The sequence below is a fragment of the Vidua macroura genome, chromosome 3 (genome assembly GCF_024509145.1).
Source record: "Vidua macroura isolate BioBank_ID:100142 chromosome 3, ASM2450914v1, whole genome shotgun sequence".
NCBI lineage: Eukaryota > Metazoa > Chordata > Aves > Passeriformes > Viduidae > Vidua > Vidua macroura.
This window is the reverse complement of record NC_071573.1, coordinates 39,264,447-39,282,245: the sequence shown is the minus strand read 5'-3', so window position 1 is coordinate 39,282,245 and position 17,799 is coordinate 39,264,447. Positions and strand designations below refer to the sequence as shown.

General features: G+C 51.6%; 1 protein-coding gene and 1 long non-coding RNA gene across 4 annotated transcripts; one reads left to right on the top strand and one right to left on the bottom strand.

Moving 5' to 3' along the window:
* Positions 1-592: 592 nt before the first annotated feature.
* On the bottom strand, positions 593-4,453 carry LOC128805013 (uncharacterized). Its single transcript, XR_008436239.1, has 4 exons — positions 4,386-4,453; positions 1,387-1,479; positions 1,090-1,188; positions 593-995 (listed from the first exon to the last, which is right to left on the bottom strand). It is a non-coding gene; the product is annotated as an uncharacterized LOC128805013 (long non-coding RNA).
* On the top strand, positions 3,476-9,218 carry PAX1 (paired box 1). 3 transcript variants are annotated; one of them, XM_053973436.1, is made up of 5 exons: positions 3,476-3,581; positions 4,375-4,956; positions 6,157-6,302; positions 6,510-6,723; positions 8,591-9,218. In XM_053973436.1, the coding sequence occupies exons 1-5, from the start codon at positions 3,578-3,580 to the stop codon at positions 8,680-8,682; spliced, it is 1,038 nt and encodes a 345-aa protein (XP_053829411.1). In that variant the 5' UTR covers positions 3,476-3,577; the 3' UTR covers positions 8,683-9,218. The 3 variants fall into 3 exon arrangements, 2 of the variants coding, with proteins under 2 accessions (XP_053829411.1, XP_053829410.1); XR_008436238.1 differs by lacking the exon at positions 3,476-3,581 and having other exon boundaries at positions 4,266-4,956; positions 8,591-8,788; positions 8,961-9,218; XM_053973435.1 differs by lacking the exon at positions 3,476-3,581 and having other exon boundaries at positions 4,266-4,956.
* The last annotated feature ends 8,581 nt before the right edge of the window (positions 9,219-17,799 follow it).

Sequence of the window (17,799 nt, the reverse complement as noted above, 5' to 3'; positions counted from 1 at the left end):
TGATTCCAGGGGATCTGAGGAGACGAGGGCTTCCTGTAGGGAAGAGCTGTTCGAGTCTCACGGCACCTCCTGCTCCCTCCAGAGGCACGAGTGCTGTGGGTTCCCAGCTCCCCTGGATGAACTTCCAGCAGAGGGGTGCCGGTTTTCCCGGGAATGCCGGGAGGGAGAGGAAGGAGCCCGGCTCTGTCCTTTCTCCATATTCCGTGCGGGATCCCGGCTCCCCAAGTCCTTTCCAGAGGCGGCGGCTGCTACTGCCAGCCGGCCCCTCCTCGCACGCGGTTCCCAGATGTGCCGTCCAGGATTTGCAAGGAACAGCCTTCAATCTCCTTCTCCTTCTGGCCCCAGACTTCGCTGTTAACTGGGATTCTTCCCAAAATTCTTGGTGTTTTTAAATATCAACCCCTGGGAAGGAAAGATGATCCCTGGCACCGGGCACATCCAGAGCTGTGGGATGCGGCTGGCGCTGCACATCCCCATGCTCCACTCAGGGTATGAAATGAGATTCCAAAGCCACTGAAATGATTCCGGGGCAGAACAAGAGGAGAAAATCCAGATAAAGAGAAAGGCAGGATGGACCTATGCGATTCTTTGCGGATTTTCAACACTCCCTCGGAGCGTTGTTGCCCTCGGACCAGCAACCTTTCCCATCAGCAATTTTTTATTTAAAGGATCTAGGATCCCGCTCTCGTTTTCACGTTGAGAATCCCCGATCACAGACCACCGAGGGTTTTTTAGGGGAAAAAAATTCAAACGGAAAAACTCCTGGGGGGTTTGGTGTGGTTTTAATCCGGGTGCATTTAAGGAGCCTCTGGCAGGGAGGGATTTTACGGAAGAAAATCACTTTTGACAAATATTATTGTTTATTATTGAACCTGTGGCCTTAACAGACCTGATAGAGATGCTCAGAGGGAAGCTCTGGAGAAGGATTTTATTTTCTGAGCTCTCAAACGCTCTTCTTCAGCGACCAGGAAGATTTTTTGGGATCCTCCAACTCCCTGCAATTGGGCAAAAGACTGGAGAAAAAAATCCTGTTGGAATTTTGTGATGTCTCTGACACACAAAGCACAGGCTGAGGTACCCAGAACTTACTGGGGAATTTCAGAGTGTCTGATCCCGCAGGATTTTCCAGTTTGGTTTGATCCTGATGGAAAAGGAGCTCCATAAAATCCTGTAAGAGCCCCAGCGTTCCTGAATCAGTAATGAATTAACAATAATAAAATAATGTAGCACAGGATGGCAGTATTAGACAACAACACAACAATAGAATATATTACTGTTATTGTATAATAATTTAACAGCATTATCTATTACAGTATAATATTAATTATATTATTTTGTAATAAATATTCTGGAATAAATACTGGTGAAACACCCAGGACCCCCTACCTTTATTGTCATCTCCAGCTGCTGCAGCAGAAGAACATCCTTGGCATTCCTATCTAATATCCTTGATATTTCCATTCAGTAATCCTGATATTTCTATAAAAAAAAGAAAAAAAAAAAAAAAAAAGAAAAAAAAGCTTCCAGAGCTCCCTGCTCCTCTGGATTTTTATTCAGCAAAATTAATGACGCAAAATCGCGCCTCCGTCACCTGAGGCTCAGCCCGGCATAAAAATACCCACAAAAATCCCAGCAGCTTTGGCAAAAACAGGGAAAATTAGGGGTTTTAAAATATTTTTTTCGTGCTGGATCATGTTCAAGCGGGGAAAGAGGAGCTGCAGAAGGGAAAGAGGAGCCAGAGCAGATCGAAACCATCGTGACCAGGCCAGGGCAGGGAATGGCCAGGAGAGAGCAGGTTTGGAGGTCTGATGCTGCTCTTGGAGCTCCACAGGGAGCTGGACAGGGAGCAAATTAACTGGGATTTTCCTGCCACATCTCACCTGAGCAGCTGCCCCTTTCCTTTTCTTTCTTTCCCTCTCTTTCTTTTCCCTTTCCTTTTAATAATTTTCTGTTTTCCCTTATTTTTCCTTAGTTTTTTTTATCCTAATTTTAAAAACTAATTTCTTTTTGCTTTTGTTTTCCCTTCCTTTTCTTTTAACTTCCCCCGCTTAACTTTCCTTCATCATCTACCTCTCTTCCCTTCTTTTTTTTTTTTCTTCTTCGTTTTATTTTCGTGTTGATTTCCCTCCATCTTCTACTTCTTTTCCTTCGTTTCCTTTCTATTATTCCTTTCCTTCTTTCCCTTCCCGTTTCCTTCAGATCCCTTTCCATCCCTGCTATATCCAGGCGCACATTCCTGCAGGGACTGGATCCCGGTGATGTCTCCGGGAACCCGGCGGGGTTCCGGGGACGCAGGTGGCGTGCAGGGAGCAGTTGAGGGATCTTTTCCTGCCGGCATCTTTTCCTTGGAAAAGCCTCATCCCCAGGGAGCAGGGGATGCTCCAGCGCCTCGCCTCCTCCGTGCACGGGCTGCAGGGGGAAAAAGCTCCTCCGCCGGCGCCAGGGGACGCCCAGACCTCCCAAAAAACCCATCCCCAGGGATCCGCAGGGCCGTGAGAACCGCACCTGTCTTGCCCGGCCGCTTTTCGATCGCCGCCTCCCCGGGGGCTACGGCAGCCGCTCCCCGGGGCGAGCACACGGCGAACTCATCGCATCGTGGCTGCCACCGGGGGTGAGAAGCACCCGCGGGACCCTTGCCCCTGGGCGAGGCAAGGCTCCCGGTTAATCGATCCGCTCCCTTTCCCGGGGCTTCTTCCAGCGCTGGGGCCCCGGTTGGATTCAGCCACAGCTCGGCCCAGGGCTCGCGGACATGGGGGTGACGGGCGTTGGCCCTGCCCGAGGCCCCCGCTTTACAACCCCCCAAGGGGCCACTTTTCCACACGCTGCTTCTCCCCCGAGATCCTCACCCTTTCAGTCTTTTGCGGGAAACACTCACGGTCTTGCTACCGAGCTCTCCGTGAGAGGGGATAAAAATCCCCGGGAATCCCGCGGCCGCTCGCCCCAGCTGCGTTTGGCGGATTTGCCCCCGGGAGGGTTTTTCTGGGGCTGAAACAGGCGGATTTCGCCGCCGGCGGCTGGGCAGCAGCGCGTCCGCCGGGGAGCCCCCCCGAGCAGGGCTTCGTGTCTCCCGAAAGCGCGCCCGTCCCGTCCTGTCCCGTCCCACAGCCCCCGGCGATGCCCCCACCCACGGGGCCCGTCGGAGCCCGAGGCGGGGCAGGTGCGTGTCCCTGTCCCGCGTGGGAACCAGTCGGGGAGGGAGCAGGGGACCCGCAGCTCGGGGGCAATGAGACCCCCGCGGTGACCCTGCCGTGCCCTCCCGCAGCTCGGGGGCGCTCGGAGGGGGTCCCCGGCGGTAGCGGGGCCCCGAGGGGGTGGGCAGAGGGGGCGGCTCCCCCGGCCCCACTGGCCGCGGCCATTTAGGAGCGGGTGGGAGCCAATGGGCGGCGGCGCTGCCGCCGTGACGGCCGCGATTGACGTGATTCCCGCGTCAAATTGATCCCGAGGAGCGGGGGGGGGATCCCCGCGAGCGGGGCTTGCTCACGGCGCCACCAGGACCCCCCGGCCCGGCCGCCCCCGGGCTCTGTATGCCGCGGCCGCGGAGCGGCCGCCTGGCGCTGCCCCCTCCCCGCGCCGGGCCATGGGTGAGTGCGGCCGGCCCCGGACGGTCTCCGGGACGCGTCCGGGACGGGCTCCTGGCGGACCTGGGCACCGGGAAAGGGCAGGAGGCGGCTGGGGATCCCGGGGTACCGTGCCCAGCCGGGAGGGCTCCGGGCTGCTGCGTCCTCCCCGCGCCTCCCTTCGCTTTCGTTCCACTCCCTCCTTGCGACTCCTTCTCCCATTCTCGTTCTTTTGCCTTCTCTCCTTTTGTCCCGCTCTCCTTTTTTGTGTCCTTTTTTCCCCCCCTCGTCGTTCCTGACATTTCTTTTTCTCTCATTCTTTCCCTGTCTTTCCTTCCCCTTCTTTTTTTACTGTCACTTTTATCTCACTTTTTTCTGTCTGTATTTCTCCTTTCTCTCTTTCCCCTTACCTTGGGCTTTTTCCTCTCTCTCTCTCTTCCCCTCTCGTTCTCGTTTTGCTTTTCCTTTTTCCATTTTTCCTCCCTTTCCTTTTTTCCCTTCCTTTCCCCCCTCTTCCTTTTTTCCTTTTCCTTTTTTCCCCTCTTCTTTTTTCCTTGCATGTTTTCTTCCTTTTCCCTCTTTTCCTTTCCTTTTCTTCCCTTCCTTTTCCTTTCTTCCCTTTTTTTGCTCCTTTCCCCCCTCCCTTTCTCGCTTCCCCTTTCCCTTTCTCCCCTCTTTTCCCTCTCCCCTTCCCGCTGCAGCTCCATCCCCATCCCGCGCCTGCTCGCTGCGGAGGCAGCCCGCGGGCATCACGACCGCTCCCGTGCCATCCCGATCCGTGCCATGCCGTGCCATGCCGTGCCATCCCGCCCCGCAGAGCACACGTACGGCGAGGTGAACCAGCTGGGCGGCGTGTTCGTGAACGGGCGCCCGCTGCCCAACGCCATCCGCCTGCGAATCGTGGAGCTGGCGCAGCTCGGCATCCGGCCCTGCGACATCAGCCGCCAGCTCCGCGTGTCGCACGGCTGCGTCAGCAAGATCCTGGCCCGCTACCACGAGACGGGCTCCATCCTGCCCGGGGCCATCGGCGGCAGCAAGCCGCGGGTCACCACGCCGGCCGTGGTCAAGCACATCCGCGACTACAAGCAGGGTGACCCCGGCATCTTCGCCTGGGAGATCCGCGACCGCCTGCTGGCCGACGGCGTGTGCGACAAATACAACGTGCCCTCGGTCAGCTCCATCAGCCGCATCCTGCGCAACAAGATCGGCCCGCTGGCCCCCGCCGGGCCGCCCCCGGCCGCGCTGCCCTGCGCCCACATCTACCAGTACCCGTACCCGGGCCCCGCGGCGCCGCCGCCCGCCAAAGCCGCCCCCCCCCCCGTGGCGCTGCCCCGCTCGTGGTCCTCGGCGCACTCGGTCACCAACATCCTGGGCATCCGCACCTTCGTGCAGCAGGCGGGTGGGTACCGGCAATTCTGCTTCCCCTCACCCGTCTCGTCCTTTTTTAGGTATTTTTTTAGCCGATTATTTTGTCGGTTTCGGGTTTTTTTGTCTCTTTGCGTTGGCGGTTTTTTGTTCGGTTGGGGTTTTTTTTCTTGTTTGTTTGTTTCGAGGGTTTTGTTGGTTTCGGGTTTTTTATTTGTTTCGGGGGTTTTGTTTGTTTCGTGCCTTTTGGCTCGTTCGGGGATTTTTTTGCTTGTTTCGACTTTTTATTTGGTTCGTGCCTCTTTGCTCATTTCGTGCCTTTTTGCGTCTTTCCTTCTTTTTTATTAGTTTCAGCTTCTTATTTTATTTCGAGCTTTTGTTGTTGTTTCTTTCGTTTTTTGCTGTTTGTTCCAAATTTTTTTGTTTATTTCGTATATTTTCCTTCCCCCCCCCCCCCCCACTATTTTTCCCCTTTTTTTCTCCCAAGGGCCTCCCCCCGCTCCACCAGCCTGTCGGGGCGGCGGGGCCAGATGCGGTCTCGGCTCAGCCACATCTTGAACTTTTTATGAAAAATGTGGAAAATATTTTCCTAGGGATGATAGATTGCCGACCGCAAATTCGGAGCCCTGAATTTCGCTCCGCAAAGGGGGATTAAAAAAAAAAGTGAAAAGGAGGGAAAAATAAGAGGAGAGGAAAAATCAGGGAGGAAAGGGAAGAGAAGGCAACTCGGATCCGGCCTCCTGGATTCTTCCGAGGAATCTGGGAATTTTGGGGCTCCGGGAGCGCCGGCAGCGCCAAGGCCGAGTCCCGCCGGCTCCAAGGGGGGACATGCGGGCCGTGGCAGGGGGGTACGGGTCCTTTTATCCTTCCAAAAGCCCAAGTAAATCAACCGCATGCGTTTCGCCCCGCGCAATCATTTATCCTTAAAATTCCGATGTAACTTCTCCAAATCCCCTTCGTCAGGAGAGAAATTTGGGCCCCTAATTTATCCCGGGATTGGGAATTGGGAGAGGGAGGGGGGAGACGGCGAGCGGGTTTTGGGGGGGACACCGCAGCCTCTCCCCGCTGTTCTGATCACAGATATCAGAATGCTGGAGGAAACGCGGAATCTTGTGCCCCCAGTCCCTGGGTTTACACAACCAGGCATTTAGAAAAGCGGGAATTTCCTCTGTTTCCCCGCAAAAGCTGCTCGGGCCCGACCCGAGGGGTTCGAGGCTAACGGTTTTTTCCCCAGGGGCTCTGGCTGGCACCGAGGGGGCAGCGTACCCCCCCAAAATGGAGGAGTGGCCCAGCGTGAACAGAAGCGGCTTTCCCGGGCCGGGCCAGATGGTCAACGGGCTGGACAAGGCTGCCGTGGACGGCGACATCAAATACCCGCAGGTGAGGGCTGGGGGCAGGAGGGGACAGGGAAGCGTGGCAGGAATGGGGCTGTAATGGGGCAGGGGAGGACAAGGCGGGGAGATCAGGGAGGGGCCGGGGAGATGGAAAGAGAGGACAGGGAGCCCCGTCCGCCCCCAAGCGGGATGCCCCGCGGTGGGCGGGCTGTTCTGAGCCCCTGTCCCCTTCTGTCCCCGTTCCTGCCCCCAGCCCGGCGCGGGGCTCTCCTCCATGGGCACCTTCCTGCCGGCCTGCGCTTACCCTCCCTCCAGCCAGCCTGGCGTCTACGGCGGCTCCCCCGGCGCCTACATCGCCCCAGGCCCCCCCTGGCAGCCGCAGGGGACCTCCCTGGGTCACCACGGCCACGGCGTGACCGTCGCCGGCGACGACTTGGCCATGGCCTTCAAGCAGGCCAGCAATGAAGGTGAGCGGGGACAGCGCGGGGACAGGGCCGGGAGGTACCCCCAGCCTCAGGAGGGGCCGTCCCGCTGAGGATTTGAATGATCCACCCCATTCCCGACCCCGGTATTCCGTGGATCCCCGCCACGTACCGGTTCTACATTGGAATTTCCCTCCTCACTCGCTGGGAACCGCCAGGGAATGGGGAAGATTCCCGGGCTGCTCATGTCCCCGGGAATGTGGGAGTGTGGCGAGACAGAGCAGGAGCCTTTCCCCGTATTCCCCCAAACTGACACCGATTCCAAGAACCGGAAGCCTTTCTGGAAAAGCAGAAGCCTTGACAGGGAAGCATTAATTCCTAGTAATTACCTAGTAATTATTAACTGACAGCAATGATTTAACTATTTGTTGATAGTTATTAGTTCTCATAGTTAACTGTTATTTTATTTAATTGGTTCATGGCGTTATTAATGAATTATTTCCCTCCGAACGCTCTGCCGGGAATCCCACGGGAACAATTTCAGGCTGTCCGAGGGGGCATTGCTTTTATCTCCCGCTAATTATTTCACCTCATTAATAGAGCTCGATTCTCTCGTTTTAAAAATCCCGATTTTTCCGCCCTGGCTATAAAATCCCCTTAGACATTTTTGTCATTTCCCCCACATTATTTGACTTTCTATTATTTTAATTAATTTGCAATTGATTCTCTATTTATTCGTCCTCTTTTTATGGTGGGTTTTTTTCCCTGGGGTTTAAAATTTTTGTTTGGTTGTTTTCTGTTTGGTTTTTTTTTGCTTATTTGTTTGATTGGAGTTTTTTATTTGTTTGTTTTTAAATTATTTTACCGTTTCTAACCTGCTGCGAGTTGTAACCTCAGCTGTGCCCAGGAGGAGTGATTGAGGGTGAAAATAAATAGTTCAAACCGATTATTCAAAGATTAAAAAAAAAAAAAAAAAAGGAAGATAAATGAAAGGGAGAGAAGGAACTAAAAGGAATGGAAAAAAATGAGAAGAAAAAAAATAAGGATATAAAACGACCACAGGCACTTTTGCATATTTAACATATTTTTGAGGTATTTAAAATTTTTTGGAGCCTGAATTCTCTGATTTCCCAATTTTTAAGCTGTTTTGTCCCCAGACTTTCTCTGAACCTTTGTAGGTTTTGGATTTATTGATGGGGTTTCATTGCGTGTGTTTTTTAAATTGATTTTTATTTTTCTCTTTAAAGTTTTTAAAATTTTAAAATTTTCCCATTTTTCCCTTTGGTTCGGTTTTCTGATTCTGCCACTTGCCTGGGACGAGGAAAATGTTGGATTATCCGACAAACGAGCTGGAGGAGGAAGGGTAGGGTGGACTGGGGGTACCTGTAGTGAGTGCGAAAAATGGGAAAGGCCTGGAAAGATGGAAGGAAAACCCAGCCAGGCAATTTCAGCCCTTTCCCAGTTTCCTGGACTTCCCCCGAAAACCCTCCCTGCTTATCCCAGTGCCTCCAGCAGCCCCGGGATAAATATCCCGGTCCCCGAAAGCAGAATTCCCGAGGGCTGACCTGGTGTAGGATGGAGCTCAGCAGGAATTTCATCACATCTGGAATGATGGCAAGGTCCTGTCCCCTTCCCCTCCCCAGCACAGTCCCCTCCCAGGACACCCCAAATTTTAGGAATTTTTAGGGATGTGTTTTGTGCGTGGCTGGGACTGGTTGGGGCCACCTTGCCAGGTCATCCCACTTCCCTGCCAGTGCCACCAGCGTTGTCCCTGTCACTGGTGGGGGGGGGTCACATTCGTTGTTGGGGGGACCCCGAGCGGCTCTGGAGGCGGTTTTTGGGGTGTCTCCCCGTGCTCGGAGTCCTCCATCCCCTGCTTAGTCTGTCCTTTTCCCTCTCCCCCTTCCTGCAGGGGTGGACAGAAAACCCCCCAGCCCCGTGGGGAAAGCTCCAGAGCCCCTGAGTGCCATCCATGGAATCTCCATCCCGACCTCCTCGTCCTAGAGCCGCCGAGCAGCTGCCCAGGGACTCTTGGAATCTTGGAATCAGCTCCTGCAGCCCGGGACTGAAGCCCGGAGTGAGGACAAGGGGACAGCCTGGGCGGTGACAGGTGACTTTCTGCCTCGGCAAATCCGCGGCAAGACATTCCCGGAGGAACACTTAGCCTCCATTGGATCGGAAAGGCATGACAGAAGAGACTCAGCCTTCCTTCTTTATTGCATTGTATTGTATTGTATTGTATTGTATTGTATTGTATTGTATTTTCTCCCCCTTGCTTTCAGTTTTTCCTTCTCCTTCCCCATATTCCTGAGGACTGTTGGATGCCGTGATTCCCTCCGTCCCCAGGCACTGCCGGCAGCATTCCCGGCTCTGTCCCAGCCCACGGGAGCAATTCCCGGCTCTCCCAAGGAGCATCCGTGCTGGAGCCCTTTCTCCAGCCCCTTTTCAGTGCCTCTGCCCCAGGATGGAAATGGACCAAAAGTGCCAAGACGTTTTATGGGATATTTCTATAATAAGGAACCATAATAAAAAGTGACAACCGTGGGCACACTGCAGTGACCTCCCTCCCTCAGGGTGAGCACCGTCCCTTCTCCAGAGAAGCTCTCTGGGAGCGGGAGGACTCAGTGGGATCCCTTGGAATCGCTCCCTGAGCTTCCTCCCGGGATTCTCCCGCATCCCGGGACTCCTGGCCACGCCCCCGCTACATCACCTGGCCCCGGCGGGCTGCCTACTCCCAGGGGACTGTCCCCGTGTCCTATCGCTCCCGGGCAGCTGGGATGCGTTCAGGATGGGGTTTCGCATTCCCTGGTTCCTCCAGCTGCTGCCGCTGGCGTTGATCCCACAATTGTGTGGGAAGTGGCAGGTCCTGCAGCGGGGCAGGGAGGGAATATCCTGGCAGAAGAAAACACGCCGGGATTTCTGCGGAGAGGGTGTCTTGGTGGGAGGGAGGGAGGGAGGGAGGGAGCCGAGAGATGCCAAACGCAGCCCACCCTGGGACACGATTTTGTCTCTAACCTCGGCGTGGCAAAATTTAGTTCTGCCTCTGCTAAAGCCAGGCTTTGATTCCCACTGCAGAGCTCGGCAGGGAGGGAAGTTGGGAAATTCAAGGAGGTGAGAGTACAGTCCTAGGGCAGGATCTGCAGCCCGACTGTGGCTGAGTGGATTTTAGGGATGTGAGAATGGAGGAGTCACCTGAACCAGAGGAGGAGTGGCCCTGGCCCGTCCCCTGCCAGGTTTATCCATTAAAAGCCGCATTCCAGCACGTGGAAGAGCAGCTTTGGGAATGATGAGGGACAGTAAAACCATTAAAGTGTGGTGTTTCCTGTGTGCCAGTTCTCAGCATCCACTGGGGCTCCTCATCTCTGCATTCCAGGCAGGGATATCCCTCTGGATATGGGACTGTGGCTGTGGGTTGAGCAAGGCACCGGTTCTGGAGTCAGATCCTTTCCATTCTGGTCCTGCTGAGATGTGACTCCTCATTTCTCTATCCCTCTAGGCAGGGATATCTCTGTGGATATGGGACTGGGGGCTCTGGGATGAGCAAGGCTGGAGTCAGATCCTTTCCATTCTTGTCCTGTGGGGATGGTGCATAAGCACATGAGTTATTCCCTTCCGAGACTGCCATGGACCTGCCAAAACCCTGGAAAACCAACTGGATGCTGAGCATCCCCCACAGCCACAGGGCAAAGGTGGCCATTCCTGGGCACTCCCTGGCTGTGATTAAAAATGCCATTTTCATGATTTCCTGTGGAGAATGGATTTTCTCCTCAAACATCCTCAAAATATTTCCCTGTGCCCAGCAGAATTCCTGAGGCAGGCAGAGCCACCAAAAACCCCAACCCAGAGGCCCTAAACTGGCTGGCACCTGTTAGGAAGGTCCAGGATATTGTGGCTTGGAGTGCCCAGGGAGAAGGGATAAAGGAGGAGATCTGCTGGGTGGGAAAACACCTTCGGGACTTGTATTCCCATGGAAGCATGGGGAAAATCCCTAGGAGAATTAAGTGCCTGCACTCTACACCTCAGCTCATGGAAAAATCTTGGGAGTGGAGACCCTCCCACCCCCAAAAATCCCCCAGATAAATAAAATAAAATCAGGTTTTCAGGCAGGGTGAGGTGCTGCTCTGCCTGGCCACAAACCAGGCAGCCTGACAGAATCTAGGGAAAATTGGACTTGGTGGGAACAGAACTTTTGGAACTGATGGGAACAAAGCAAGGGGGTGGAAACAATCAACTCTGACACTTCTGCAGCCATGGTCCTGTCAAAATTGATCCCATCCCTCGGAATACAGCAAATCGGATGGAATGGGGTTTACAGTCTGAAAAAAAAGGAGATTGGAACTGTTTCTACCAGCTCTACCTGCTCCATATATCTTTAGCACCCTTTGGAGAGCACAGAGCAGGATGGGGAATGCTACTGGAGACTTGCATGTGGACCCCAGATTGATTTCTTTCCTGGTGTGTTTGGAATCCTAAGGATTTAAACCCATCCCTCTGCTGTAGGAACAGGTTGGGAGAGTGGGGCTTAGAGAAGTTTGGCACCACCACAGGATCTGCTTTCCTGGGTTTCCAGTGCTCCTTGCTCCAGGTTGTGGCTGGAGAAGCTGGAAGGGGCTGGAGGGGATCCCCTTGGAGATCAGGGATGGCCCAGGGAAGATCCAGGCTCATCATCCTGTGGATGATCCCAAGATACCAAAGACCAGGCCCAGGCTGGAAAAGAATTGATCTAAAATTCCCGAAGTCAGATTGGTGCAAATCCTTTGGGTTCTTTGGAGGTAAATCCTCCTCCTTGTGCAGGAACTTGGAAAAATCCGTGCCCAGCTCTCTGGAGAAGCTGCAAATCCCCTCCTTATTTGCAGGGTTATAAACCTGCCCATAACTCATTAAGTTGCACTTGGAAACAGGAATTTGATTCCCAGCTCCCTCAGGCACTTCATAACATTCCCCCTTAATAGGGAGTTTTTCATTTTTGGGGAATCCAGCAGGTTTTTACCTCTGGAAACCTTCCCCAAAAGTTTTCTGCTGCTTCCAGCCCATGGCCCAGGAAAATCCCACCTCATTTCCCAGTGAGAGGCTGGAGAAGGGGCTTTTATTCCCTGAAGCTGCTGGGAGAGGTTTGGAATGGGAAAGTTGTGAGGGGAAGCATCCAGTATCAGTCTGGGATGTGTGGGATCAGACATTCCCTGGGATCAAATGGCTGCAGGAGTGCAGCCCTGGGCAGAGTTTTGACAGAACTCTCCATAATTTGTAGAAAACTGGGGATGATCAATGGCAGGAAAAAATTCCCTGAACCCTAATAATAGTTTCACTCTACCACCAAGCAGCTCTGTGGGTTTGGGGCTCCTTGCAGAAGCTTCCAATGGGTTTTGGAGGAATTGGGAAGGGAGATCAATGACAGGGCTGACAAATCTTTTCTTCCTTGTTATTGCTGATAGGAATTTAATCATTCCCATGGGGAAAACCTGCCTCCTCCTTGCCATCCCTTCTCCTGCAGCAGAAATATGAAAGTGCTTTTAATCCCAAAGTTATATGAACCTGGCAAGGACCAGCGAAGCTTTCACTCCCAGAGATAACGCAGTTTTGGCACCGCGATCCCAGAAAATGATGTAATGCGGGATTTCTGTGCCAGAGTTTTCCCTTTCTTCTTTGGATTTGTGGCGATGTCAAAGTTCCTCTCTGGAGGAGGTCTGGTTTTAATCTTCCATATTTACGTTTTTCATTTTGGGGCTGTCTGGAGCCTCCGTCGGTCCCAACCTCGTGGATGCCAGCAGAAGGAGCAAGGAAGAGGAGCTGGGATGGAACACCCCCCTTTGCCAGGAAGGGACTTGGAGCTGATCCCAGAGCTGCCAAGCCTCATGAATCCATGAAAAATTCCTGGGAAGTCAAAGACCCAAGGTCCCAAAGTATCCATGCCCTGTGGGATAGTGAGGAGCACAGTTTGCCAAAGATTTTCCTGATCCTAGGAGGAGACAGGAGGCTCGTGGAGATGGAGCCACATGCCTTGGGCTGCTTGGTGCTCCCATGGGATAAAGTGGGAATAAACCAGGCAGCGTTGGAAAATACTGGCTGCCCAAAATTTTTCCTGCAGGAACACTCCAGAGCCAGCAGGGAATTCATCTTTTGGCTTCCTTGGATCGCCAGAGCCATATTTTAAGGTCGGGAATTGTTGTCAGCATCCAGGTGCAGCCCCTGGAGCTGGTGATGCAAATGTGACGGGAGGCAAGGTCAGGTTACAGATGAGGCCACTCCAAAGCCTCTCCTGGAGAACCAGAGGATTGGGGAAAGGGATGAAATGTGCCGAGAAGAAAAAAAACCAACCCAGTAGAGTGCTGGAAATCTGCTGGAAAGGGAGAATAAAATTCCCTCTGGCAGGAACTTGGTTGCTTTTGGAGGCAGCCAGTGAATTCCAAAGCCACGTCCCTCAAAGCCAACACCCCACCCGGAATTGGCAGCAAAGGGTCCTCTGTCAGTGGGGTTTGGAAGTACATCCATAAGGTATTCCCAGCTTGGATCTGGAATGAAATCTATCCTTCCAGGAGGGCCTGGAGACCTCGAGCAAGGCTGAAGGGGGATGTGAGAAACCACTGAGGGAGTCCATGGAAGGATGATCAAAATTCCCTGCATTTCACCTGCTGGGTTGATCCCAAGACCCTTCCAAGGAGTTTTGCACCTCCAGGAACTTCCCTGCCTCGTAAACATTCCCTTTCCTTCATTCCACCTTGGATGAGGCGGGGCTACCTGGCTCTATCCACTCTGGGAATCACCTCCATGAAAAAATCCATGCCAAAAAGAGCTTCCAGAGCCAGAGATGTCAAACTCCATCTTGCTCCGGGATTAAATTCCCTCCCCTCTCCCAAGCAATAACAAAACACCAACATTATGGAAAAGCTGTCAGGAATCCGATTGTTTTCCAAACACCATGGATCCCTCTCCATTTCAAGGAACGAGTGGGGTTGCTTTTGGGGTTGGAAGGATTGAGTAAGCATAAAGATTCCCAAACAAAACTCTGATGTTGCAGGGAACAGGGAAGCAGCTGTGGGATAGGAGTACCCTGAATGTGCAATTTTAACTTCAAAAAAACCCAACCCTAAAAAGAGTTAAAGGAACAGCAAACATTTCATCCTGAGTAACATGGGACTGGAACGGGATCGGCTTTTAAGTGAATTGCCCATAACCACAACAATAATTGGGGTTTGAGCAGAGCCTAGATTGGGTGCAGATGTTCCCCTGGCATTCACATGCATCCCGAAGGAGAAAATTACCTTTTTTCCTGGAGTGCCCGGCACTCTGGAGTTGCTTGAGCTTTACAAACTGATTATGAACACTAATTACTTGTTCTGCTGTTAGGCTGGGCTGCACACTTGGGCCAAGCTTTACAAAACCCAGGGCTGGGCCTGCCCCGGCTCCTGTTCCACATCCAGGTGTTTTTAGGAGCAAAATGTGCTGATTTATCCAAAACCCCAATTCCTCTGTTAACCCTCCCGCTCACATTCCAAGCATCCCAGAGCAGCTGAGGCTGGAATATTTTGGGGGTAACCTGTGCTTTTTCTCACTTCCATTCCAAACATCCCAGGGCAGGTGAGGCTGGAATATTTTGGGGGATTCCCTGAGCTTTCATTACTGGAGAAAGGAGATGCCTTAACTCTTCCCTTTGCTCTCTCCCATTGATTTTTCCATGGAATTCCCGGGGGCCGGGATCTCCTTGACAGCGCCAATGGGTTGTTTTAAATTCTCCTATTCCAAGTCTTTTTCCTGTTACTCCTGCAGGGAATAGTGCCAGAGTAATGCAATCCAGAGGAAATATTCCCATTAAAACAGAGCCCAGGCTTTGGGAATGAAGGACCCAGGCAAAGACCGGGAAAATCCAGCTCAGGGGCTGCTCAAGGAACTCTTTTATGGGAGACATTCTGCAGGGAATGGCTCTGGAGCAGGAGAGAGATTTTTCACTCTATCCACAGTATTAATTCCAAGGGCTGGGAGTGGATTGGAGGCTGGAATGTGCTTTCCAGGTTAATAAATCTCCACAGGTTTATTGTTCGGGATAAAACCCATTTTCTTCAGCAAATAACCAGGATCATTCGGGGTTAGAGCCATTCCTCAGGAAATGCTTCAAAACCAACGTTTTTATTGGTATCCAAGGAAATTCCTGTTCCAAGGAACATGGGCCTGTTACTTTTATCTGCCTTTAAAACAAAATCTGTTATCTTTTATGGCCACTTCCAGAGAGTCCCACTATCACTTTCCATTAAATTCAACAACATTCCTCCTCCAGCCTGGAAAATCAAGACCAGAGCTGGGGGAAAAGCGAAAATGTCTATTTTTTTGGGAATATTTTAGGAATTTCTGAGTTGTTTCCATTTCAAAACCTTTGCACCCAGCTAGGGCCTGGCAGAGCCCTCTCGGATGCTGCTGCTGCTTATTCCTCTGGAATTGCTTTAAAACGGTCTTGGAGGATGAGGTTTCCACAATATCCTCAGTCTGAACTGTGAGCCTGCTTTTCTTGCCACGTGAAAACCTCCCAATAAAAGCATTTTCACCCTGAATTGTGTTTCAGGTGAATGCATGGATCCCATCCTTCATTATCCCATTGGTTCTTTGCATGATCCCTGTGGATCCCTCAGGTTTGTGGTGGGATTCAGCCTTGGATCATTCCCATCACAGGTGTCCTGCTTTTTGAGGAATTTTTGCCAAGAAATCATTCTCTTTCCTGATGCCACAGGAGTGACACCACAAACCAGCAACTTTCTCCCTATATTTTCCCTCACCCCCTGTTTTTCGGGACAGAAAGAGCCCAATATCCCATTCCCACACAGCTCCAAGCACCACAGGGATCCCACTCTCCTCCAGAGCCATTTCTCCATATCCATTAGCCAATCCTTCATGGAACCACCCCATAAATAACTAGCCATGGGGAGAGCGTAGGAGCTCATTAAATCCATGGAAGTTTCCTCCAGGAGGCCAGGATTTTTCCCCTGTGCCTTTGAGTCTTTGAAAGTCTTTGAGAATGTCTCGGGATGGGACACAATTAACAATAAACCTCCCAAAATACTAATTTTCCTTGTTGGAATTATCCCACCCAGTTGGAGCCTGGGCCAGCACCTGCTGGAGAGAATGGGTTGGATCCCTTGGGAATGGGAAGAGGGATTGGAGCCTTGTGTTTGTTTTTTCAGGCAGCAGTTCAGGGAGCACTTCCCAAAATCAGGCTCAGGGAAGGAAAGACTCCCACAAACCTCCCCTGCTGCATGGAAAGGGCTGGAATGGAAGGGCTGCTCCATGCATTGCTCCATGCAATGCTTGCTTCCCCAAAAAATTCAGAATACTGAGCAAGGATAAAAAAATCCAGGCAGTTATGGATGGAATGAGGATTATTTGTAGGAAAGATTAATGCCCCAGAGGTCACTGAAACCTCCAGAACATCCTGCAAATCCTCAGACTCACTGCTATTGGAAGTGATGGTTCAATATTCCACAGAAAATATGGAGCCTCTGAGAAAGAGATGAAGGTTTTTTTAAATGGAATTGTAAAAACCCAGCATTTCTCCAACCAGGAATGTGATTTATGGAGTGAAAGCTGGGATAGATGGGAAATAGGTCATTGATAAATCAGAAACCAGCTTGAGCAGGACATGGAAAAATGCTTAAGTGGGATGAATTTTCCCAAATTAAGCCAGGCTCCTAAATTTCCTTGGATCCTGGTTAATAAAACTGATATGCTGGATATTCCTGAGGGGGTATGGATTCCTGAGCAGAACGTGTTCCATCTGCTGGAAAATCTGATGGAGAGCAGCTCCAAGGTTCTCAGCCTCCTATAGGGATAGGTCCTGAGCCCTGGTACTCTCTACCTGCTGGGAAATGAGGGATCCAAAGCACCAGAATGTGCCCATAAATCCCAGATAGGTCCTGGATTTTCTTCCCTCCAGAGAGGGGAAATCTGAGAATACTGAGGATGAGCAGGGGATATGGATGGGATGATGGTGATCCATGCTAGGATCCTGAAGGAATTCCTGCTAATCCCTGGCATTATGCAGGAAATTTGCAGTAATATGCCCAGGTGCTTGTGGAAGCCACTAATTCATAAATCCTGGAAAAAAGCAATGGAATTCCAGTTGTTTTAACTGGTAACATCCCCGTTTATATTTTAACTGGTGTAATCCCCAAATTTATATTAATAAGGATATATATTAAACTGGAATAAAACCAGACAATATTTATATATTAATTAATTAATTAATTAATCAATCTGATGTAATTGAATATTTTCCATAATTTTTGGTATAAATGGATTTAAGCATTATTGTTATTGACTCACCTGGTCCAACTTTTCCCTACAAACTTCCCAATTTGGAGGGGAAACCAAGAAATGCTTCCTAAAGCTACCTGGGAGGAAAATCGGAATGGGCAGTGCATTCCCAGATTCCAAGGTGTCCAAGGAGCACTGGAGTTAATTCAAGCACCTGGAAGGAGCCAGATCTCCAGATAATTCCTTGAAATCCCCTGAAGCCCTGAGAAATGCCAACAACAAGTGCTGGGAGGAGACGGAATTCGTTATCTCCTGGGATTAAATTCCCCTATTGATCCATGTGGGAGCGCACATGGGATAATTCCTGAATCCCGGAGCAGGATAATCCCTGAATCCCAGAGTGGTGACATGGGGGCAAAACTGCACTTTTAGGGAAAGATCATTTTCCACAGGAAACTTTTCCAGCAAAGAGAGCTTGGGAATTGCACTTTGGTCAGGGTGTGTCACTTCCTGCCTGGAATTATGTGGATTCCTGGGAATGGTGGCACCTCCAATCACCACAGTGGTTTGCAGGGAATCCCCAATGCAGGGAATGGGAAGGATCTTAAAGCTCATCCCATTCCATCCTGCCATAGACACCTCCCCACTATGCCAGGTTGTTCCAAGTCCCATCCAACCTGGCCTCAGACACTTCCAGGGATGGGGCAGCCACAGATGGTCTGGGAATTCCATTCCAGTCCCTCCCCACCTTCGCTGGGAAGGATTTTTCCTTAATATTCCATCAAACTCTGCCTAAAGTCTCCTTCCTCTCCACTTTCATGTGTTGTCCCAATGTCCAAGAGGTCTCGTCTCCCCTTTCCCATTCCCACCCCAAAGAAAGAACAG